Source organism: Eretmochelys imbricata, chromosome 5 (genome assembly GCF_965152235.1).
Source record: "Eretmochelys imbricata isolate rEreImb1 chromosome 5, rEreImb1.hap1, whole genome shotgun sequence".
NCBI lineage: Eukaryota > Metazoa > Chordata > Testudines > Cheloniidae > Eretmochelys > Eretmochelys imbricata.
This window is the reverse complement of record NC_135576.1, coordinates 75620016-75644584: the sequence shown is the minus strand read 5'-3', so window position 1 is coordinate 75644584 and position 24569 is coordinate 75620016. Positions and strand designations below refer to the sequence as shown.

At 39.0% G+C, this 24569-nt stretch overlaps 1 protein-coding gene across 4 annotated transcripts in view; it reads right to left on the bottom strand.

Moving 5' to 3' along the window:
* The window catches only part of DMXL1 (Dmx like 1), a 146037-nt gene that overhangs the window by 51582 nt on the left and 69886 nt on the right, over positions 1 to 24569 (bottom strand). For 3 of the 4 annotated variants that reach the window (XM_077817357.1, XM_077817358.1, XM_077817361.1), the window contains 11 exons: positions 23421 to 23531; positions 20472 to 20641; positions 17001 to 17098; positions 15857 to 16022; positions 14567 to 14819; positions 11812 to 12902; positions 11307 to 11498; positions 4952 to 5028; positions 4636 to 4760; positions 4068 to 4316; positions 3512 to 3625 (listed from right to left, as the gene is read on the bottom strand). In XM_077817357.1, coding sequence (XP_077673483.1) covers positions 3512 to 3625; positions 4068 to 4316; positions 4636 to 4760; positions 4952 to 5028; positions 11307 to 11498; positions 11812 to 12902; positions 14567 to 14819; positions 15857 to 16022; positions 17001 to 17098; positions 20472 to 20641; positions 23421 to 23531 — 2646 coding nt within the window. The remainder of the gene's footprint in view (positions 1 to 3511; positions 3626 to 4067; positions 4317 to 4635; positions 4761 to 4951; positions 5029 to 11306; positions 11499 to 11811; positions 12903 to 14566; positions 14820 to 15856; positions 16023 to 17000; positions 17099 to 20471; positions 20642 to 23420; positions 23532 to 24569) is intronic. The other variant, XM_077817360.1, reaches the window with a different exon arrangement.

Genomic DNA, 24569 nt, shown 5'->3' with positions numbered 1-24569 from the left:
TTGACAGGGTTCTGAAAAAAACCACACTTCCAGAAAAATAACGCAGGTGTTTATCAGGTATTTCATTTTTGAACTAGTATGCCATTATGAAGTATTTACATGCATACCTGAATTTTTTTTTCTTTTTTTTAATACTGGAAACTTTAGTCTTTAATTTCAATCTGTGAGTGAAAACTTAACATAAAATGTAAAAGGGAAATGATGAGGAAAAAAAGACAGGCAGAATTATTGGGCAATATATTTGAAAGTTACCGAACAGTCCAGAAGGAAAGCTAAATGGGAGTCAGTAGTGACTGGATAAAGTGGGATGACTAATGTGTCACTGGATGCTGGAGAGATCAGATGATGGAGATAGCTAGTATTCCCAACTCAGACGTCGCTTCCCCCTATATCTCCCTTTTGACTCCCCCAATTTTAGCAGGACTTTGTGCTTCATTTCTTTGTTTTCTTTTTCCCCTACACACAACTGTTATTTAAGCATGTAGTATTTCAGTCATCTGCAAAGGATTTTTAGAAATTGGACTTGTGCCATTTTTTTTGGTATCACTATACTATGTATGATTTTTTTCAGAACAGTTTCTGGATTTTTTGTTTTTGCCTCATGACTTCTGTAATATCATAACTGTACTAGTTTTCCAAATCACTAGACAAGAGCCTTCCAGGGTAAAAAAAAGCTCTGAACTTCCAAGGTAAAAACCAAGCAGTAAAAAACCCTAACTTTATCACCTTTCAGAACATCTTCATATGTCAAACAAAAACAAAATTAGAAGAATAAGCCAATTTTAATTTCCTTTAAGTCAACTTTAAAGGAATGAACAAAAAAAGTAACAGTTGTAGTAACTAAAAATAAATAAATATATATATATATATATATATATATATATATATTTATAAATACCCTAATAACTAAAAAAAAATCGAGGTAAATTAGATCCACTGCATTTCCTTTGTCTAAAAAATCTGTTACTTTCTCAAAGAAGGAGATCAGGTTGATTTGGCACGATCTACCTTTTGTAAAACCATGTTTATTTTGTCCCATTTAAGTAAGGCATTTGATACCGTGCCTCATGGGGAATTATTAGTTAAATTGGATAAGATGGGGATCAATAGGAAAATTGAAAGGTGGATAAGGAATTGGTTAAAGGGGAGACTACAATGGGTCCTACTGAAAGGTGAACTGTCAGGCTGGAGGGAGGTTACCAGTGGAGTTCCTCAAGGATCGGTTTTGGAACCAATCTTATTTAATCTTTTTATTACTGACCTTGGCACAAAAAGTGGGAGTGTGCTAATAAAGTTTGCGGATGATACAAAGCTGGGAGGTACTGCCAATTTAGAGAAGGACAGGGATATCCTACAGGAGGATCTGGATGACCTTGTAAACTGGAGTAATAGTAATAGGATGAAATTTAATAGTGAGAAGCATACGGTCATGCATTTAGGGATTAACAACAAGAATTTTAGTTATAAGCTAGGGACACATCAATTAGAAGTAACGGAGGAGGAAAAGAACTCTGGAGTATTGGTTGATTATAGGATGACTCTGAGCTGCCAATGCGATATGGCCGTGAAAAAAGCTAATGCAGTCTTGGGATGCATCAGGAGAGGTATTTCCAGTAGGGATAAGGAGGTTTTAGTACCGTTATACAAGGCACTGGTGAGACCTCACCTGGAATACTGTGTGCAGTTCTGGTCTCCCATGTTTAAGAAGGATGAATTCAAACTGGAACAGGTACAGAGAAGGGCTATTAAGATGATCCGAGGAATGGAAAACTTGTCTTATGAAAGGAGACTCGAGGAGCTTGGCTTGTTTAGCCTAACTAAAAGAAGGTTGAGGGGAGATATGATTGCTCTCTATAAATATATCAGAGGGATAAATACCAGAGAGGGAGAGGAATTATTTAAGCTCAGTACCAATGTGGACACAAGAACAAATGGATATAAACTGACCACCAGGAAATTTAGACTAGAAATTAGACGAAGGTTCCTAACCATCAGAGGAGTGAAGTTTTGGAATAGCATTCCAAGGGAAGCAGTGGGGGCAAAAGATCTATCTGGCTTTAAGATTAAACTCGATAAGTTTATGGAGGAGATGGTATGATGGGATAACATGGTTTTGGTAATTAAATATTCATGGTAAATAGGCCCAATGGCCTGTGATGGGATATTAGATGGGGTAGTATCCGAGTTACCCAGGAAAGAATTTTCTTTAATATCTGGCTGATGAATCTTGCCCATATGCTCAGGGTTTAGCTGATCGCCATATTTGGGGTCGGGAAGGAATTTTGCTCCAGGGCAGATTGGAAGAGGCCCTGGAGGTTTTTCGCCTTCCTCTGTACCATGGGGCAAGGTCACTTGCTGGAGGATTCTCTGCTCCTTGAAGTCTTTAAACTATGATTTGAGGACTTCAATAGCACAGATATAGGTGTGAGGTTTTTTGCAGGAGTGGGTGGGTGAAATTCTGTGGCCTGCGTTGTGCAGGAGGTCAGACTAGATGATCATAATGGTCCCTTCTGACCTAAATATCTATGAACCTATAATAACTAGAATCTTTTTGTAAACTTCTGAGTAAAGCCGCGTAACAAGCCATCTATGTCAAGTTGTATGTCCCCATTTTAGAAAGGCTGAAACTGTCAAACAAGCCCAGTGTCTTAAGACAGTGCTGCAGAGAAACAATGGTCAGATGCAGGATTAGAACGCCAAATCCTGATCCCAAAACTCCTGAGCCTAACTATTCTAATAAATATATGTCTTATGAAATGCATACAAAGTGCAAATTTATTAGATTTAATCAAAAACAGAGTTAAATTTCTAGATTTACACGGGTTCCAAGGTCTGTGACACATCTAGAACTACACAAAAGTGGATATTAATTCTGCAGTAATAACTCACTAAAATATGTATATTTACATTTATATAAAGTTCTCTTTATCAAGGCATTTACATGAATATCATGTTTAAAATTATCCTAAACTCTGTATCGATAAACTAATAATTTGCACTAAAGAAAAATGTATTTTAAAAAAAGAAATCAATCGATCTCAGGACAATTTAGAATTCATGTATTTACAATATTCATTATTTGTTTGCTATTCTAAAGGATTCTCTCTAGTTACTAAAAATATTTTAAGTATACAAAAAGTGAGAAATTGTCACTTTTGGTGTCTTGGATGAACACTTAGAAATCCACAGTCATCATTGCCCATATATCCATTTGATGCAAAACAAGCAGCCTCCATAAACTAGGATTTGAAACACTTCTGATGATGCCAAACCATGGTTTGAGCAATGTTATTTTTATATTTAAAATTGGTTTAAATTGAAGCATAGCAAAAATGCTACAAATGTGTCAATTTTTTTGACTTGTAATCCAATTGCGGATGAAACAAAAAAAATGCTGATCAGTTCTTAAATTCAGGCTCATGGCTTGCAATCAGAAATTTTTCTTCACCTGTTTTATTTCTATATATGCAAACTGTTTTTACAGACCTAAATACTAAAGCTAATATCTTGCCTGCATGTTTGGTAGGACTATGAGTACTGATGGCAGCAAGGGATTTGGAAAACCCCACGCATTCCACAGAGAACACTACTACCTGGTGTGGGCTAGGCATAGAGAACTGCCTACCTGCCAAAGAGAGAAAACATACACTGTACTTGCAGTAAAGGAACATAGATAAGGCTACTGTGTCAGGAGACAGTCAAAAGCGGAGCTCTGCAAGAACCATTTTTAATATTCTATTTTCTACACTCTGGCATAACTGAAAAAGAAGCAGTATAAAAGATTAACCCTAAATCTGCTTTTATAGGATTAAAAATTCACAGAAGTGCACGTCATTACCATTCACTCCCCTCTTGTATTTTATTCTATAGAACAACAGCTCCACTAAGCGTTAGAGCAATTTACTGTATTGTCTTTTTAAACATTGCTTTGAACATGAACTAGAGTAAGGTACCCAATGAATTTCTACTCAAGACAAGCTATTTTGTGTGGTAATGAAGTCGTTTTTTTCAGAAATATTTAAAAAATCCCTAAAAGACAGGTAAATAAAAAAAAAGCGTAAGCTAACCAGTTTTTGTTGTCTGTTGCATCTGTCCTCTGCTAGGAATATGAGCTCCTCCACCAAAGACAGCAGACCACATTTTGTCATTAAAAGGATGGGCCATAATTCTATACAATTCACTGCTGGAATGCGTTGCTAGACCATGAATGAAGAGACTAAGGTAGACTGCTGTTAGAATTTCGCAAAGTAAAACTGTGAGTCCTGGCTGGGCTTCCTCACCAGCAGAATTCAAAAGACGTATCAGAGCTGTTATTCCTAAAATATAAAAATAATAGGAGGTAAATACTATCTGGTCTATAATCAAAGATGCATGATATAATCAAATGTATGAATCCTTTTACTTATTTGGAGGACAAAATGTAGACATTAAAGAATAATTAAAGTTATATTAAAAGACTCCAGAAGGAAATAAAATGTACTTAGCTTTTGCATTTTAGCACCGTTTTACAGGTTAGTGTATTAAACACGTCATTAATCAGTAGTCCAATAATCTACTCAAACATAAGCAAAAAGCTACGTTAAAAGAACTTTACAACTTTCAAGTCAAGCACTCAAAATTACAATTACTAGATACCTGGCCACAGAGCTGGAGACGTATTGGGAGTTACAGTTTCATCTAAGCTTGTTCTTAGAATATGTCGCTGAGTAAGCAGCAGTGTCTGGTATACTGTTCCAGTAAACTGGTTTGCTTGTAATGAACTGTGGAAAAGAAACAAGCTATGTTTATATAAAACACTGCAATTCTGTTTACAATTGGCTAATACACAGTACTCACAATATGACAGAGCTACACAGACAGTTTTTAGGTGCACTGTTTATACATCAAACTGTTAGCATAGTGAGCTAATGCCCTGGCTGTGCTCTAAAGTCTGCTTTTTATAGTTCTTTACCTGTAGCTGTGGCCACCACAAAGGCACTGGTAGATGCAGGCAGAGAGTGATGCTGCTAAGGTATGCATTACATGTATCTGGAAGACAAAGTATTTACAGTACAGATTACACTACAAATTGAACATTTGTATAGGTTACTCTCATTCATTAAAATACTTCAAGAGGCCAAAACCACCATGAATGGGACAAAAATTGTATGCCTAGTCCTGAATGGAAGTCTCTGATACTATATTTATGTCACCTTCTATGCCAAACAAGAAAGTGACCAATAATGGAGTTATATCTGGCAGCAACTTTTAATATACTGTATTTAAACAGAAACAGGTGATATATTTCTAACAGATCAGAAAGCAAATTTAGCTATTCCATTACAGCTGAATTTTGCTAATTTACAATTCTGACTGGGGGGGACCCACAGTGAATTAGAAAGTCCAATCCTGAAAACACAAGTTTTGAAGGAAACGGGGCTACACAGATGAGCAAGTTATACATACACTGAAGTGTTTGTAGAATTGATTTCTAAATAAAAAAAAGCAAGACATTGCATTGCCAGATGCCTATTAGCCAAGAGTAGTTTGAGTTTCTAGTATTTACGGAACTTCACAAAGTAGATTCCACTAAAATCACGCATATAAACACATAACCAAGTTTTAAGGAAGAACCAGATTGGAAAGCATATTACAATTAAGCATATTGCACAATCAACTAGAAAGAATTACAATCAAGCTTGTTAGTATGCTGCCTCTTGACAGTTGCCTCAGATTGGAGCTCTTGAATAAAGAACTGCAGTGACATTTAGTTTTTTTGGACTGATCTTTGCTGCAGCCCTAAGCCACATACACACAGTTTATTATGGATTGCATTGAACAGGCTCATTGTTGTCCTAGCACACACACATTTTATATTCTGTCTCAAAGTAAATTAACGACGGGGGTAGGGGAAGAAAAAAAAAGGGATTTCCTTTTAATTTATTCTTTGATAAAAGCATCAGTTAATTAAGTTATACAAATACTATCCTTCATATAAATATCTTGTACATTATCCCATAGGATAATAATTTTAAGATATGAGGCTGGGATTTTCCAAAGGTGCCCAGAAGATTTACGTGCCTAGTTCCCATTGAAAGTAAATGGGAGTTGGTGCCTAACACTCGTAAGCTTCTTAGATAATCACTGCCCAGTACCCTGGAAAGTATTAAATTTAATTTTTATTCAAAAGCAACTAAGGAGGGAATCTTGCAAAGAAAAAGAAAATGTTTTTTGGGAAATATTTTATCATTGCATAAAGATGCACTGCTTCATGTCATAGATGTTTTGTAATTTTTAAGCAGTAATTACAGGGCTTGTTATTTTTTTATTTTTTATTAATTGTCAAGTTATCAGCTTTATTTAAATAGAAGCAGGGAAGAAAGTTAATATAAAATAAGATTTTATACTGAAGTATCAGGAACTCTTGATTCATTCAAAACAGTACAAAAATGAAAGAAAAAAGTTATCTATCTTTTGTAACAGTTGTTCTTCGAGATGTGTTGCTCATCTCCAGTCCATTCTAGAGTCCACTGTGCGTACCCATGTGCACAGTTGGAGATTTTTGCCTTAACGGTAACTGTAGGGTCAGCTGTGGTGCCCCCTTGAGTGCCGCACCCATGTGCTGGTATATAGGCCAACGCCCTCTCAGTTCCTTCTTGCCGGCAACTCTGACAGAGGGGTAGGAGGGAGGGTAATGAAATGGACATGAGCAACACATCTCTAAGAACAACAGTTACGAAGTGTAGGTAACCGGTTTTTCTTCGAGTGCTTGCTCATGTCGATTCCATTCTAGGTGACTCACAAGCAGTATCAGTGGAGGTGAACTCGGAGTTCACAGTCTAGTGGCTTGCAGTACTGCTCTACCGAAGCCAGCATCGTCCCGGGCCTGCTGGATAAGTGCGTAATGGGACGTGAATGTGCGGCTGGATGATCAGTTGGCCACCCTACAAATGTCCTGGATAGGCACTTGAGCTAGGAAAGCTGCCAAAGAGGCTTGTGCCCTGGTTGAGTGGGTGGTGACAAATTGTCGAAGACAGCACCTGTGCCCGATCGTAGCAGCAGCGAATGCAGGCAGTGATCCAAGAAAAAATTATTTGAGCAGACATTGGATGACTTTTCATCCTGTAGGTCAACACAACGAACAATTGTGTCGACCTGTGGAATGGCTTGGTCCTTTCAATGTAGAAGGCTTGCACCCTCCTGATTTCTTGGGAATGCAACCTATGCTCCTCCTCCGACGTATGCAGTTTTGGAAAAAAAGACAGGTTAGTAAAGGTCCTGGCCTGTATGAAACTGTGAGACCACCTTTGGCAGGAAAGCTGGGTGAAGCCACAGCTGGACCATCTTTGTAAAAGACTGAATAGAGGTAAGCGTCCTAATCTCAGAGACCCAGCGGGCAGATGTTATTGCAACCAAGAACACAACCTTCCAGGAAAGGACAGGAGAGATCCGGAAGCCAGTGGCTCGAAGGGAGGCCCCAGGACTTGCGACAGAACAAGATTCAAGTCCCACAGAGGGACGGGTTCCCTGACGTGCGGGTAGAGGTGCTTGAGGAACCTGGCAGTCACGTCCTGGGCGAAAACCGATCTACCCTGGAGCAGCGGATGGAAGGCAGAGATAGCAGCCAAGTGGACCTTGATAGATGAAATGGACAGGCCTTGGGAGCTTGAGTTGCAGAAGACAGTCCAGGATTAACTGCAGCGAGACCTCTAGGGCCGAATGCCTTTATCCGAGATCCAACAAGTGAACCACTTCCATTTGGACAGGTACGTCGCTCTAGTGGAGGACTTTCTGCTGCCCAACGGGACCTGCTGGACACCAGCCGAGCATTCCTGCTCCTCTGCATTTAACCATGCAGCAGCCAAGCCGCCAGGTGCAGCGCTGCTAGGTTCAGATGCAGAAGACTACCGTGGTTTTGTGACAGCAGGTCCAGCCTGAACGGTAGCTGTAACGGAGCAGCCACTGAGAGGCCCAGCAACATGCTGAACCAGTGCTGGCACAGCCCAGCTAGCACTATGAGGATCACCTTTGCCCTGTCCTGCTTGATCTTCATGAGGACCCTGTAAATTAACAGCAAGCGGGGGGGGGGGGGGAAGAGGTGTACAACTGAGCAGGGTGTAACTTGAGGATATTACTTGGAGCACCCAACAGTCCGAGGTCAGCCCAGACCAGGCTGACCAGAAGGGGCAGAGGTGGCTGAGGAAAGAGTGGGAGGGTAGATCCTGTGAGGTGACTGGGATGTCATCCTCAAGTGCACCCTCAAAATGATGGCTTCTGGCCTCCTGGGTTTCTGGAAAGGCCAGGCTGAGCAGATGAATGGGAAGACGACATGTGTCACACTTAGACCCCTTGTCTCTATCCTTGTTCCAGTAGGTGCCCCGCCGGGGAGTCCCGCAGGACCTAGACTGCGGAGGAAGCAGAGGGCAGAATGGCTTCCTGGCCTGCTAAGGAGTATGGAGGCCCAAGGAGCGGAGGGTGGCATGGGAATCTTTAAGGCCATGGAGTGTCAAGTCCGTGAGCTCATAGAAGAGCCCCGTCCCCACAAACGGGAGGTCCTGTATAGTGGCCTGCATCTCCTGGGAAAACCCGGAGGACTGCAACCAGGAGCTGTGCCTCATGGCCACTGCAGAGGTGACCACCCTGGCTGCTGAGTCAGTTGTATCCCAGGCCATCTGAAGGGCTCCCCTTGCCACGGCTGTGCCTTCATCCACCAAAGCAGCAAACTCCTGGGCCCAGTCCTGCGGGAGGGCCTCCTCGAATTTGCTAAGGAAGTCCCACAGGTTAAAATTGTACCTGCCTAACAGGGCCTGGTGGTTAGACACCCAAAATTTCAGGCTGTCAAATAAATCTGTCTGCCAAATAAGTCCAGTCTCTTGGCATCTTTGTTTTTCAGCGTGCCACTGATTGGCCATGCTTCTCCCTTTCATTAACAGCGGACACGACCAGTGATGTTACTAGTGGGTGTGCGTACAAATATTTGAACCCTTTTGCAGGAACGTAGTACTTCTTTTATGTCTTCTTAGAAGTAGGCGGAATTAAAGAGGGGGTTTGCCACAGTGATTTGGCAATCTTCAGGACCCCTGGGTGGACAGGCAGGGTGACCCGGGCTGGTGTGGAAGAGGATATAATGTTAAAGAGGTCATCAAACTCCTCCACAACCTCCTCAACTTGTAAGTTCAAGTTGGTAGCCACCCTCTTAAGGAGGGCCTGGTTCTCCTGGAATTTGTTGGGGGGCTGCCCGTTTGGGAGGGACCTGCCACCACTTCGTCTGGAGACGACGATGACGAAGGAGGGGCGGGTTCTCCTTCTTTCTCCAGAGATGGCTTCTTAGGAGCTGGAGTCCAGTGCGCTGCCCCCTGTCAGATTTGGTACCATGTTCCAACCTTGGTGACATGGATGGTTTGCCCAAAGCCAGGGAGGACTGGTGGGAATATGGGACCGGCATTACAGGAATGCCCCACAGGTTCCAGTATGGCCATTGAGTAGGCCATCGTCCCTGTTGCCATGCCATTGCTGCAGGCACCGTGCCAGCTTTGTGGGTCAGTGGCAAATCACCCCTCTTTGGCGAGGGGCTGATCTCCTGGTCTGAGTTCGACCATTGCCCTCCTGGCGACCAGGGCGGAGCCTTCGAGGTCTGAGTCTGCCAACTGACTCTGGTCAGCGACCAGCGAGATGAAGGTGAGGATCGGTGCCTGCCCAATGAATGGTATGGGGGCTGGGGGGAGGAGGCTTGGGGGGATGGAGACCAGTCCCATGACTGGGAGCAATCCCGCCTCAGTGGGGACCAACATCTGGGAGACCGTCTGGGTGAGGGTGACTTGTGCCATGGCTATCTTTGACGGGAAGCTCGCCGGTACCAGTAGTACGGGGACCAGGGCCTTGATTCCAGTGTCCCATGTGTCATAGGGGGAGAGCGTAGCACGGGGGACCTGGGTCTTCTAGCCAGAGATGGGAAGGCAGTGCCAGGAAGGTCCTAGGCCACTAAGACGGGGGTCTACGCCTGTGGTCCGGGGACCGAGGATGCTCCACTGCCCTATGGCGCCGCCCCATGACCAACTTGCCCTTAACTGTTAGGGACTTAGCTGAGTCCTGCACTTGGCCAGACTGTTTGTTCTTTAGCTGCCCGGGCCGCATCAGGCAATGAGGGCCCTAGGAGAAGCTGGGATCCCCTGCTGCTCCTGGGAGTCGGAGATGGATCGCTGGCCGGGCTGAGGGGTCAGACCTCAGTGGTACCCCCGTGAAGCCCTGGGGCGGGCACATGGCCTGACATAGGTCCTTTGCCTGAGGCCCCTTTCTCTTCCAGTGCCGGGGGGCTTTTCTTCTTTTGCCGTTTCTTCAGCACTGGTGAGGGGGATTGGTGCCAGGCGGAGCCTGGTGCTGGCAGTGCGCTCCGCATGGATGCCGAGGTGCTCAGTGTGGGATCTGAGCGGGAGGGCTCTGAGGCAGGATGAAGAGCAGCCTCCATGAGGAGGGCCCTCAGGAGGATATCCCGCTCCTTTTGGGTTCAAGGGCGAAAGTTCTTACAGATTCTACACTTCTCCTTTCTATGGGACTCCCCCAAGCACTTCAGAGACGTGTCATGGGGGTCACTAATAGGCATCGGCCTGTTGCATGATGAGCATGGTTTGAAGCTGGGGGAACGGGGTACGCCCTCCTCCGCAGTGAAGTCCCAGCGGGGAGTCTAACTACCAAACTACCCAACACTTAACTTAAAGGCTAACTACGTACAAAGACAACAGACAGTGGGCTGTTGAAGAACTGCTAATGCTCTTGCAATTGCAAGACAAGGTCCTCTGACCACCTTTCACGGGTGTTAAGAAGGAACTGAGAGGGCGTAGGGTCGACGGGTGCCCATATACCAGTGCGTAGGTGCGGTACTCAAGGACGCACCGCAGCCGACCCTATGGATTCCGCTAAGGCAAAAACCTCCGAAGACTGTGCACGTGGGCTCGCACACACCTAGAATGGAATCTATATAAGCAAGTACTCGAAGAAGAACTGCATATTGTACAACTCTTTCAAAAATTCATACTCCTCTGCAGACATCGCACGAGGGCCCAATCCTGAGAGGTGCTCATCTACCTCAACTCCCATTTAAGTACGTCACAGTAGCTGCCCACCATCAATAAAATGAAATATTTTATTTCCAGTAATCTAGTGATTTTTAATCACAAAGGTACAAAGAATAGGGAACGTATCTATGCATTGCATTCATTTTAGTTATAGACATAAAATGTTTCCAAGCTGTCAAAGAATCTGTTAGCTTTAAGCAAACTGTACAAATATGCAAAACGTACAAGCTTACCTTATTATAATAAAATACTTACCTTATTATTCTGGATATCTGGGTGAGGTGGTGAATCAAGGTTTATTACTGCATGTAATATATCATGAGTCAGGTTGCTGAGATTCAGTAATGGACTGGCCACCACTGTTTTGGCACTGGCTGTGCAGGCAAATAGGAGAGGTATAGAGTTCTGTTCTGGCAGAGGACTCTGAAGTGTTTGTATTGACTGTTCCTTTAAAAAAAAAAAACAACTATAGTTGAGCAGCTATAACTTCTTACAACAACTAGGTTAACACTGTCTAGTTAAAAACTTTAAATCCAATTGATAGGATAAATTATTTAGAAAGAGTAAATTATATTTGCATTAATTCCTACATAATTTATGTTACAAAATTACTGGGATATAACAGGTAAGAGCACAGTTATTCATTTTTAAATTTTAAAACATGGAAGAGAAAAAAGTTTAACAATGCACATGTTTTTAAAAAATTAATATCTGACAATGGTATTTAACATGCCCTGTGAAACAGGATGAAAGCACATACCTGCTGAGATTCTTGTAAAAGCAAAATCAGTTCCATCCTCACGGATGCCAACCCCCCACCATGAGACCCATGAAGTATACAGTAACTAAGAAACATCCTCAGGAGTGACTGGTATTTTAGAAGCCATTGTCGCCTTTTCTGAAAGCTTTCTCTCTGCAGCATGGCTTTTGGTTGGTCAGATAATTCGTCAGTGTTTTCACGTAATGCAATTTCATCAACAGTCATGCTAATTCCAGGTTGTACCTCCTCTACTACAGCACTGTAGTCACAGGTTTTTTGAAGAGCTACAACTTCTCTTTCAAGCCAATGGTAAAGCTGGTACCGCAGCTTCCCACCATCTACCTCATAACCAGTGGATAGTGTACGAAGCTCTACTGTGAGAATCTTCAAGCATGCTCTAAACTTTAACTGTGCTGAGATCACATCTTCTGATGGATTTAAAAGATAATTTTCATCAACCGCACTGAAAGACTCTGAGTAGTTAGAACTAGTTTCATCTAGCTTTTCACTTATCTTCTGCAAAGGTTTCAGCTCTTTCATTACAAGAGAAGAATCTTCACTTTCTTCATCTTTGTCACTTTCCCACTTTAGTTCCAACGGTTCATCTTGGAATACTAGACTTGGTTGACTCCAATCAAAAGAAAGAGCAGAGCTTGATTGTTTGTCTGATGAACAATCTGAAGAGGATCCCAAACCATTTAGTACTGGTTGTGCCAAATCAACAATGGAACCTTTATCTTCCTTAGTCTCTAACCTTATTGGTGAAGAAGGTGAGAAGTCCTTACTAGTGTCCATTAAACTAGAATTTGTCCAAAAAGGCTTTGACTTCTTGACCACTTTTGGCATTTTTGATAACACTTCTAGAGCCAACATGGGACAGCCAGCTTTTAAATGTGCATGTGCTGTAGTGAAAAACAATCTTCTTTCACTTAAATTTATTTGGTCTGCCAGTCCATTTTCTATAGTTAGGCAAATGTGTGTTGAGGTTTCAGAAGAGCCAAAATGACGTCTCAGCAGGAGAGGATGTGTCCTTAGGTAATTATAGAAGTTGAACACTGAAGGGTCACAACTTGGGGAGGCACCATTTTCATCTGTAAATAAATGAGAAAAATCACAACACAGAAGAATAATTCATATTGAATGTTAATCTTTACCTTCTGCCAGCTCATAAACGAATTAGAAATCTATATGACCAATATAATTAATATAGGACAGGTATGTAATTTTAAGTTTGCTGTTTCTCCCTTTTCATCATCACTTCAATTTTCAGCAGTAAAGAGCAATAACTGGTTTTAGACAAAGTACAGCAACACATATTCCTTGCCAGATCTGACTGTTGTCAAAGTGAATGGTAGAGCAGTTTGAATGAGAGCAGAATTGGGCCCATAGTTTGGAGGGAATACTACTCAATTTTTCATACACACTCTCATACAGTGAGATCAGTTCGGCTACAGTAATTTAGAACTCTGAATCCTAGACTTTTGTACCGTCTATAAAAGTATACAGAATCCTCCACTGCCCATTGTCAGATGGAGGTGTGTAATTTTTGTACTGTGAGAACAATTTAAACTCTAGTTTCCAGTATGTCTTACCAAAGATCATGTTAACATCAAAAATGAAAAAATAAAGTAGATGTGGTTTTTCATCCATCCTGTCCCTCACAAGACAGACAACTCCCAAAAGAACATCTTAAAACAAGTTGTTAAACAGTTTTATGACAACTATAGTACACAAAGAAGCAATTACATCAATAATATTTACATTATTTTTATATTTATATCTATATATAAATATATGCATAAAATATAAAAAGTACAAATATATAAAAATTATACAACACTTAGTATGCAGTTTTATCAGCCATTACAACCTGAAATACTTTGTGAAATGAAATAATTAGAATAGTGGTTTTACAATTAGTTCAAAAGGTGCTTTCAACAGCATCATCAGGATCAAGACATTGACCAGTGACCATTAGGGTGTTGGTGCATTTGAAATTCCTTAGACTAAAGCCTTTGGACTTGGGCTGTAGTCTAACCTTGAGCTAGTTCACAGTGGACTTAAAAGACCACAAATTTAACAGGTATGAAGTTAGTTAGTTTCAACAGATTTAAAACCAATGAATGCTATCACACAGTGTACATGGGGCACTCAGAGGAGTCCATATGAATCCACCACACCAAACAATTTTCCAATTTTTGTGTCCTTGTGGTAGACACTTCCTGAGAAGACAAGACTATCCACACAACGTAAGAATCATCATCACGTCTCTGGAGCTCTACTCTACAGCAATCAGGAAAATCGTTCCTGGGTCACAAAGATGTGGCCAATTAAGTTAGATTATATTTTCATTTTACAATTGCTGTTACAAAAAACAGCTCAAGAACAAGACTTTAGTGCTTCTTTAAATTTAAGAGTGATTTGTCACAGACTAATTCCAGTTACACTGATTCAAGCTGACATGTTCACAATGTTAAATGGTACTGTGAATAAATTCATTCCTTTCCCATTCATGCACATCGTTATGGTTACAGTATATAGTTGTCAACAATACAAACATATTTTTACAAACATATAAACTGCAAAGGTATTTTTTCTGCCCCACTTATTAAGGTAAGCAATAAAATAGGCATCAAGTGATCTTTCTGGCTTTACAGGAGTCGACTAAAGTCGAAACAGACTTTAAAGTGTGGACTAAATTTAAGTGCAGAAATACTAGCAACTAATTTCATAGCTAACATATTTAAACTCTTACCTTCTTCATTTCCAGCAGGTTGCTTAATTAGAGTATCAAGAGCCCTGCTATAATCTTCCAAAATCCAAAAAGCCATACTTCGGAGAAAAGGGTCACAATGCATGTTTGATGAGCTCTCCTTACCAGGAAAGGCACTTCCCAAAATTCTCTTCTGCAGTATGGATTTATACATGCTAGATACTTCAAACTCTGACTCATAAAGCCTTGATATTACAAGAGCCAGCTGAATGTCACCCAATTTTTCAAGGCAGACCTAATTAAAAAAACAAACATTTTTTAAGAGACTAAATGTTAATTTCTCCTAAGGTTAAAAGTCCACCACCAAGAATACATGATTTTATGACAGGACAAAAATGTAAAATGAGCCTGCTGAAATATGGTTTCACTGAAAGCGTCCATTTTGCTCAATTCTGCAAACAATCTGACACCAATTGCAAATACATGATGACAGCAAAGTATCACCCAGTAATGTATGGAGGGTTTAGAGTTCCTGCATATAATTTACCCTCCTTACAATCTTCCAGCATGATGCATCTGGCTGGACAAACTGTGCTTGACACGATATTGTCATAACAGCATTTGCAGAATTTTGACATGACATTGTACCTTTGATTCACAGGAGAGTTCAGCTACCCAGTGAGATGTACACACAACACTTCATCAAGTTGTCCATGCTGTCCAATAAACTATACTAGACAAACCCCTATGCCCTCACTTTCCACCAACCTCCCTTCTAACTATTCAGCCAGGTGGCTTTTTTCCTTGTGAAGGGATCTCTATGCTCTGGAGCCAGACTACAGCAGCACCCAAGGACCCTCCCAGTTCCAGCAACATCCTGGGTTTCCTTATGATAGATCACTGAAAGCCTAAAAGCAACAGTTATTGGACAGACTATCTACCATTACTATCACTGAGAAATCAATTGTAGTTTTAACTTAGTATTAGGTGAAAAATGATAAAAACAAAACACATTTTTAAATCCAAGTGCAAAATTCAGGAATAGTTGTGCATCAAAGCCTTATTAATGACATGAAAAAGTAAAAATCAAAAAAACAATTTTACACTGTGTGAGAAGCTTTTCAATAATGATCCAAAGGTGCAGTAATCACAAGATACAGATATAGAGAATTTCCAACAGTTGTGTCACACTAGATGATAAAATTTTAGATGCACTGTAAACCTATTTAAGATGATATCTGTAAACGTAGGAGACAAAATTATGAGAAATGACTAAAATCATCATAAAATCAGGACTATTTAAACAAATAGAAGAATCTACTATTTTATTACCTCAACTGCATCCTTCAAGTGACCAGCCAACAAGAAAAATGCTGCAGAATGTTCAAAGCGCTGTTTGCCTAATAAAGAAAAAGCATTCTTTAATGCTGCTTTACGCCATCTATCTTCAGTAAAATTGTTTCCAAAGAACTGTGTCATCTTAGTTTCTTTTTGGGACCTGCAGATTTAACAAGATAGATGAGAAAAAACGTGTTTAGTATTGTTTAACATGGAAAAGTTCATTTGTCCCAAGACCGTTCTTAAAAATAAAGTATATTACATCAAAAACCTACATTAAAAGAACATCAAGGTTTCAAAGTTGAGCACTCAAAAGTTACGAAGTGACAGAATTAAGGATGCCATGTGACTTCATTTCAGCCCCCTTGTGCATAAGCATTATGGTACAGTCTTTATTTATATGATCACATACTATTTTTGCCTCGGGACCCATGGCCTCATTCAGTACACTCACAGAATAGTGCTCTGGAATGACTCAGGGTTGTGTAGTAGTGGATGAGGCTGCTACAAATTTAAGAGACTAAACTTTAGCCATCCACTTTTGCAAATCTTGACTAATATGTAATCTAACAACATGTAAGTTAGTCACTGCACATGTACAGTACAGTTTTGGAATTTGTATCACACTTCTTAAGGCCCTGAATGTACAATTTTTAAAATATATTCTGGATTAAAATGCATATACTGTACCTATTTTAAGATTAATCAAAATAATCTCAAACACATTTTTAAATACCACAATGTGTGAATTATGAATACATCCTGCTGAAATTGAAGATTTAAAAGGAAGACTGAATTCTGAATTATAGGACTGAAAGAACATGAACCAGGAAGTCTTTTTAAACATACAGAGATTTAAAGACTGAAGAGCATCTAAACATTTTTGGCTAAAATACTTGTGTGGCAAGATCCAGTAAAAAACAAAAATGAACAGACACTTCAGAAAACACATTATGATTACCGTAGTATATGTACATACCAGTAATAGGAATTTTTGGAACTTTTTTATTGCTTTTGAATAAAAGTGGAGACAAATTATTTTTTATCAAGTGGACGGGACAATATGGAATTGTACTTAAGAGCAAATATTTACAAATCTTAGAATTTATAAAGAACGGTTTTCTTGTATGTTTCCTACCTGTATAATCCCCAAATCACAGCCTTCTTTTTCATTGCAAGGTAAAAAATAGCTGCATCAAGTGGATTGTTGTTTCGTTGAAAAGCTGCTTTAGCTACCTGTGAATATATGGTGTTTTTGTTAAATTTGTGACAAATTTAAAAGTCATCTGAAAACACTCTCCCTAAATTGATTTAGTCGTTAAATAGTTTCATTTTAAGTAGTTCTGGTATACATGGCAAAGATCAATTAGGAATATTTTTTGCTTACGATTAACAAAAACCAATTCCTCATCAAATCAAAGTTACACTGACTTCAGGATTTTATGATAAAAGTCAGTTATGTAAATAAAAATATTTGTTTACTTAGTCTACATTAACTCTTTTGCACTGAACATTTGGGCAGAAACTGATAGCTATGAAAAATAGTTCTAAGTCATCAGGAAAGGAAAAGCAGAATGGACTCATTTAATCGACAAACCAGCAAGCAGGAAACCTTGATTTAAATCTATTTTAATTGTGTTTTGCATTTGCACTTTTGTCATTTTCCAATGAAAGGTGTTTCTTATTGGTTGGTAACATTTAAAACATGTTGATTTTGCAACTATATAGAGTCTTTACACTAAAGCTGGTGCTTCCTTTTGCTAATCAGAATACATCTCACTCACACACACACACACACACACTTACTTTCTTAAGCAATTACATAATTTAACATACATTTATTCAAACGCTTAATTTTTGGATTTTGCATTTCAGAAAAATGGTGAATGATCCATTACACTTCTTTATCAGACGGTGATTATTTTTTACCGAAACCTTATTTGCACGAAAATGCAAATTACATTAAAATGCACAAAACCAGGACTGTAACCGTTTTTTATTAAATAAAAAGTGTGCTGGATACGTCAAAAAAAAAGTTTACCAAAACATGTTTTGCACGTTTCACTAACTGATTTATTAAGCAAAGGAAATACTATCTGTAGTTAGCGAATTGAACAGATTTCTGATACTATATCCTTCAAGATTTTAAAACCAGGAGATCTCGTCCTCTCATACCTGGTTTTTATGTGCAGATTAGAAGAGGAAAACAAGCTTTAAGTGCTCAGCCAGTGACTTCCACCAGTTCAGTGATCTGACTTTCTTTAAAACTTGGCAGAAAATATGTACTAAATATTATTTCTTGTCTTTAATTTACATTTTTTTTTTTATAAAAGGGAAGTTCAGGTCTTAACAGCTTATCAATTTCCAATTTAAATGTAAATAGGTTTTTTTTTTTTTAAAGTAAACCTGCATTTAATTTAAATTTAAAAAAGCCAATTTAAATAAAAACCCCTTTTTTAAAAATCACCAATTTTTGTCCACCCCGAGGACAAGTAAATCATAGCGGGCCAAATTTCCAATACACCTGTCAAAGAAGTCCCACAAAATATGCTTGTACAAATGCAGATTTGTGAAGGTCCATTTTAAAAGCTCTCAAAGTTTGGCTCATGTTGTATAGTAGAGGTTTGCATCTCCTAAACTTCCCTTGTTACTATAATGTTTGGTCTTCATAGATTTTAATGGAATCTCCTCAATATTGGTTGTTATCAGATCGTCCTATATCAAGCAGGCTAAACTGAGTCAGTAGATAGCGTCATTCAAAAGATGGGAGGGGACATGCATGCAAAGATGTAATTACCAGTTTTTCTATTAAATGAAAATAATTTCAATTGGCTTCTGAGGGAAATGGTTTAACTTACTAAAATTTGAGGGCAATAGAAAGGGTTCAAGTGTGTGCTGAAGCAAGTCAGTCAGGTCAAGGTGAGCTGGATTATAGTGCAACAAAAGCCAGTCATTCTCCTAGATGACTACAACTTGTGTGACATAATTTAAGCTTTCACTAAAGCAATAATCAAGGACCAGACCCTCATTTGGTGCAAATCTCCATAGCTCCACTGGCTTCAACGAAGCTATGCCCTTCTATACAAACTGAGGATCTGGCCTCATATCTGTCCATATGGTGAACCAAATATAAACTGATGCACTGCTGCCTACCTCAATCTGCAGACAGCCTGAAACCGGTGTGAAACACTACTATTCATGTAAACAGAATGTTAAATAAGCACAGTAGTCTTAGACCTAAGTGTCAATATTTACCATTCACTGACACAAAGCTTGTAAGGTATGGGAGCCATTATGAAAATTATGGGCACAGAATGTTAGGAAATGTGATACTAGGGTCTAAACCAATTTTCCTCTTAGACAGTTCCATCAAATCTGTGCTGCCCCTAGCTTCCAGTGTCCTGCAGAGCTTCCCACTGATAGCAGACTTACTTTCTCATCTCATTAATATTTTTCACCTGCAGTCCTGAGGAAGCAGAGACTGTAGAAAAGTATCTGCACCACTTTGGTGCCCTGAACATACTATCTATCAATGTTAAACTCACAAAAAAACCAAGAATATAATTATGCACAGGCATGCAAGTGAAAGAAAAAACATGTTTCCTAAATAACTGAACATAAAAGTAAATTTATTTACACTCCATTTATTAAAATAATAAATAATGTGTAAGTTGAGCATTCATAACTCATTAATACTTTCTATCTGCCATGAGAACATGTAACTTAACAGTGCCTTTTTTTGTGTGCTGGATTTGCCACAATGAGAAATCACTTTCATACTGTGCTCCATCTCCTAACAGTTACTGTGTGTGCCAAAGTCAAGCAAGGCTCTTGTGCTAAAAATTACTTGACTGGTTAACTCCAAATACTGAATGTTCAATAATAAGACTTTGCACAGTTTAACAGGACATTTATACTCCCTCACAGTGCAGAATTAATTAAAACAAAATATTTCTACAAGATGAAGATGAGCCTAAAAGTCACAGAATCATAGAAATGTAGTGCTGGAAGAGACCTTGAGAAGTCATCAAGTCCAACCCTCAGCATGAAGACAGGATCAAGTAAACCGAGACATCTTTAACAAGTGTTTGCCCCAACCTGTTCTTAAAAACCTCCAAAGACAGGGATTCCACTACCTCCCTTGAAAGCCTATTGGAGAGTTTAACTGCTCTTAGAGCGAGAAAGTTTTTCTAATATCTAACCTAAATCTCCCTTGCTGCAGATTAAGCCCATTACTTCTTGTCCTCGTTTATCACTTCTTGTCAAGTTTAGAACTTGAACTACCTCCTTCACAAAATGCAGTGAAAGTCAACCCTTAAAATCAGTCAAGTGACAAGAAACGAAGGCAATTCCCGCATGCTCTCTCTATGGTAAAAAAATTCACGTCCTTCAGGAAGCACTGAAAATTCTTCTCCATTCCACCGCTGTTAAATTCTTGACCCTTAGGTCCTCTAATCATAGCATCCCTGTAACTGAACAAGAGTTAACAGGACGCTAGTGTACTCCAACCATTTTCATATAAGGAAACTGGGTAGCATAATTATTCTAGGATATATGAATAACTGGTAACATGCTGTAAGCTAATTTGTTTTCAGTCAACTATATTTACCTTTTCTATGCATCTGCGCAAACTATGGATATTCCGAACCCACCATCCTACACCCATAGCTCTGAGTTCTGACCAGGTAAGATCCCCTTTCTGCACAGCAGGGAGCATGTTCAGTAGTTCTTCTTCTGCTACCGAATGAAATGCCCAGGCAAAGTGACGAGTAGACAAGCCTATACAATAATCCACAAAGGAAAAAAGTGCTCATTCAGTTACAACAAAACCTGAAAAACAAACTGCAAGTTCAGAAGGTTTTGTCTTTGATTTTTAACTGTGGAAGTACAAGACCATTGGTAGGCATTACAACAACTGCAGGCCTTGCATTCCTAGGTTACACATATGTGAAAGTTCATTACTGTCTTACAAATGGACAACCTGTTTATTATTCACTTATAAACTGGCCATTTCTAGTTCACGGACAATAGATGCAATGACCAAAATATAAATAACTACTAAACATAAATATCTGCAGAGAAATGCCCTTAAAGATAGCTTGTGGCAATGTCATACCTATGTGAAATTTTGCATATTTAATTAAGTGAAATTTACCAAAAATTTCAGAAAGTTTAGCTTAATTTTGATTAAATGCTAAATTCCAAGGAAAATTAACAATATTGACATGTTCAGTGAAAAGTTCCCCCCCTTTACTCTTTTTTAAATCATGCCAAGTTTTAATGTCTAAATTGTAAACATTTATGCTTTTATTTCTCCTGAAAAAGTCAGCTTCTCAGCACTTCATCAACTTCAAATATAAACCAAACTTGGAAACGGCTTTCAGGAAACAAGCTTCTGAAATCTTTTGGCACCAAGTATTTACCCAAAGCAAAAAGGAAACATGGAAAATTCTTTCCTAACGGAGCATTTTTATAGATAAAAAGAGCTGTAGCTACAATATGTTCATAGTTGGTTTTTAAGAAGTTTTATGCAGTATCAAGCAAATACTTCCATCATTAAAGCATTTCACTTGAGGAAATGTCTAAATACCCTTTCACTTTCATGAAATACACTCGTCCTTTTTATTTTAAAGACAGAACTACACCAAACAGACCCATCAGTGAAATTTAGTATGACAGAGTACAGAGGCTCTTAACCTTTTTCTTTCTGAGGCCCCCCAAACATGCTATAAAAACTCCATGGCCCACCTGTGACACAATAACTGGTTTTCTGCATATAGAAGTCAAGGCCGGTGTTAAGGGGCAGCAAACAGGGCAATTGCCCAGGACCCCATGCCACAGGGCTTACAGTGAAGTTAAGTTACTCAGGGCTCCAGACTTCAGCCCCATGCAGTGGGACTTCAGTTTCTGCCGTAGGCCCCAGCAAGTCTAACACTGGTCCTGCTTGGCAAATGCCCTGAAACCTGCTTGCAGCCTCCCAGGGGGCCCCAGACCCCTGGTTGAGAACCACGGACATAGTACTCCTTTAAGTCTTATGTTCTGGTATGGTTTGAACAAAGTGAGTTTGAATTCAGAGTTATGATCATATTCTGTGTCTGTACAGTCAGTTTAGCATGCACTTTCTAAAACTATCTTGCTGCATTTCAACATTCAGAATAATCTACTGTGTAAGTTTACTTCTGATTTTCCTTATTTTCTTTCAGTATCATCAGGACCTACAAACATTTAGAAAAAATCAGTATTGTTATTTTTAAGTTACAGGTAACCTTCAGCAGGTTAAACTACTGGATCAGCCATATCTGTATTCAGCTTTGAGCTGTGCTCAACTAGCAAGTTTACACATGAATAACTCACTAACCCAAACATTACTGAAACTGAAAAACAGAAATTACGGTCAATCTTGGTTTTACAGAGCTCATCAAGAGGTAGAACCTAAACCAAGGCTGTTGAAGACATTTAAAAAAAAAAAATAGAGTATTTGCATTTGGCAAGTCCTTAGCAAATATGTCTTGCCTCTAACGCTAACAGGAATATTTTACTTTAAGTACAAAGCCAAACATTGGTTTTTGTTTTAAAGAAGTTCAGCACCCAATGGCCTTGCAAAGTGGCAATTTTCAAGTAGGTGGCACCAATGACAATCCTGAGTTAGATAAATACTATAAATATCTGATTAAGTCAATTCTGTAAAAATAGCTATTTGATTTTTTGAAGTGCATTTTATACTGTACGTTACTGTTCAGACCGTAATAGTGTTAGATGCTACAATGTATATGAAAGTACTACTACAGTTTGTCCTTTTTTATCTTGAGGTAACAAATTAAACACCATAGAAATACTGAAAATGTGAAAGCTATATATTAATTTTATCCAAGAGAAATTGCAATTAAACATATGTAAAGAATATCATAGAACTGAAAGTAGTTGCTGAAAACGATTGCTATAATCACCAATTTAAAAAGTTCAAGTTTGGTGATTTATTCTAGCAGCACTGCTCCTCAGCAGAAGATTGCTGGAAGCATGGAAATAATCTAACTTGATAATTGGTAAAAATTTCCAGAAGCAGCAAAAGTGACTTAAAAAGCCTAAATCCCATTTTCAAAAGTGACTTAGGCACTTCAGCTCCTAAGTCACTAAAATGTTTTCTGAAAACTGTTACCCTATGTTGTGAGTCTCTCATGCTAAAATAAAATAAGCACTAAAATGAACTGTTCTATACGATGTTCAAATAATGTCTTGTCATATTGCTCATTTCTAAACAAAGCTCTTTCCAGTATTTTATAATAACAGAAATTAATAAAAGGATATCTTTAACCCAAAGAGATTAACCAAGAAGCATGCACACAACATGTTAACAAACACCTATGTTACTCTTCAGCATGAGCATGCACAGGGCTTGCAAGGCAAATGAGCTGTTAGGACTTACTGCAATTCTCTCATACTACAGTTCTGAATGTATTTCAAGTCTGCATGCATATATCTAATAGATAGCAATCATTTAAATCGTTATATCACATGAACACTATCCTAAAAAAACCCCAAAAACAATCTGTAGAGTTACCTTGGTGAAGTAGCTGGGCTCGATGGACAGGAGGAAGTGAGGTCATCAGAAATGTGTGCAGCTGAACAGCCAGAAGGAATTTTAAGCCACATTCATCGAGAGTTTCTCCACCTATAAATAAAAACCAGTCATATTTTCACTGAAAGAAAATACATAGGAAAGAAACTGAAAAAATGGAAAATGACTATAAATAGCTTTGATTTCCCTTTACTAGACCATTATCTATGACATCACATTAAAAAAAAAAAGAGCTCATGAATTCAGTGATTTATTCAACTCTTAACCCCCAAACTAAGATTCTAGTGACAAAGAAAAAAAGACAAACTCAGGGTGGACTAGTGGCAAAAAAGGAAGCATGCCCTGAGCAAGTTATGCTTTGCAGAGTAATCTAGAACTCTGAGAAAAAAAATCATACTTTCCCTATTTTTTCCAATCAGTAACTAAAAACAATATGCTGCTTATTGTATCAAAGTATTATACAACTATTATGTTGGATAGAGGGAAAAAGCTTGGTTGATAAAGGAAAGTGCATTCATATGACGGTGAGAGTTAATTTCTCAGGAAGAAACACTTCTGATTGGTTTCTAAAGAAACACACAAAAATCTCTTTGGATCCTAACAACTGGATTTATAATCTAACTATAGCCACCCAACAGTGAACCAACCCCCAAATCACCCCCACCTAACCCACAAAAAACACCAATACAAATAATGAATTAATTCAGCTAGTCATTACATCAAAGCTGCAAAAGAACCTTAATGCCCCAGGAACATACCCTCAAACCTTCCCAAAAAGCCTATTAATTGTTCCCCCTTCTCTCAGCATGCCTGGAAGGTCATGTTTGGACTATTTCTGACCAAGGGCAAAGCAAGTCTGAGCCTTGGGCCCCTCACAGTGAGCACACATGATTCATGTTAATATCAGTCAACAATGACAAATAAATGAAAATACTTCCAAACTTCATAACACTTTTTATTACAGAAATTAAGTTAAGAACTTTGCAATGTTTTTTTAAAAAAGGACTGTTTACCTAAACAGCAGATGGTAAAATCTTGTTCGATAGTACATCATACTAGTACAACTGAATATTTAATACACTTATCTGGAAAGAAATATGAAAGACAATAAAAATCCTTACAAAAAGGCTT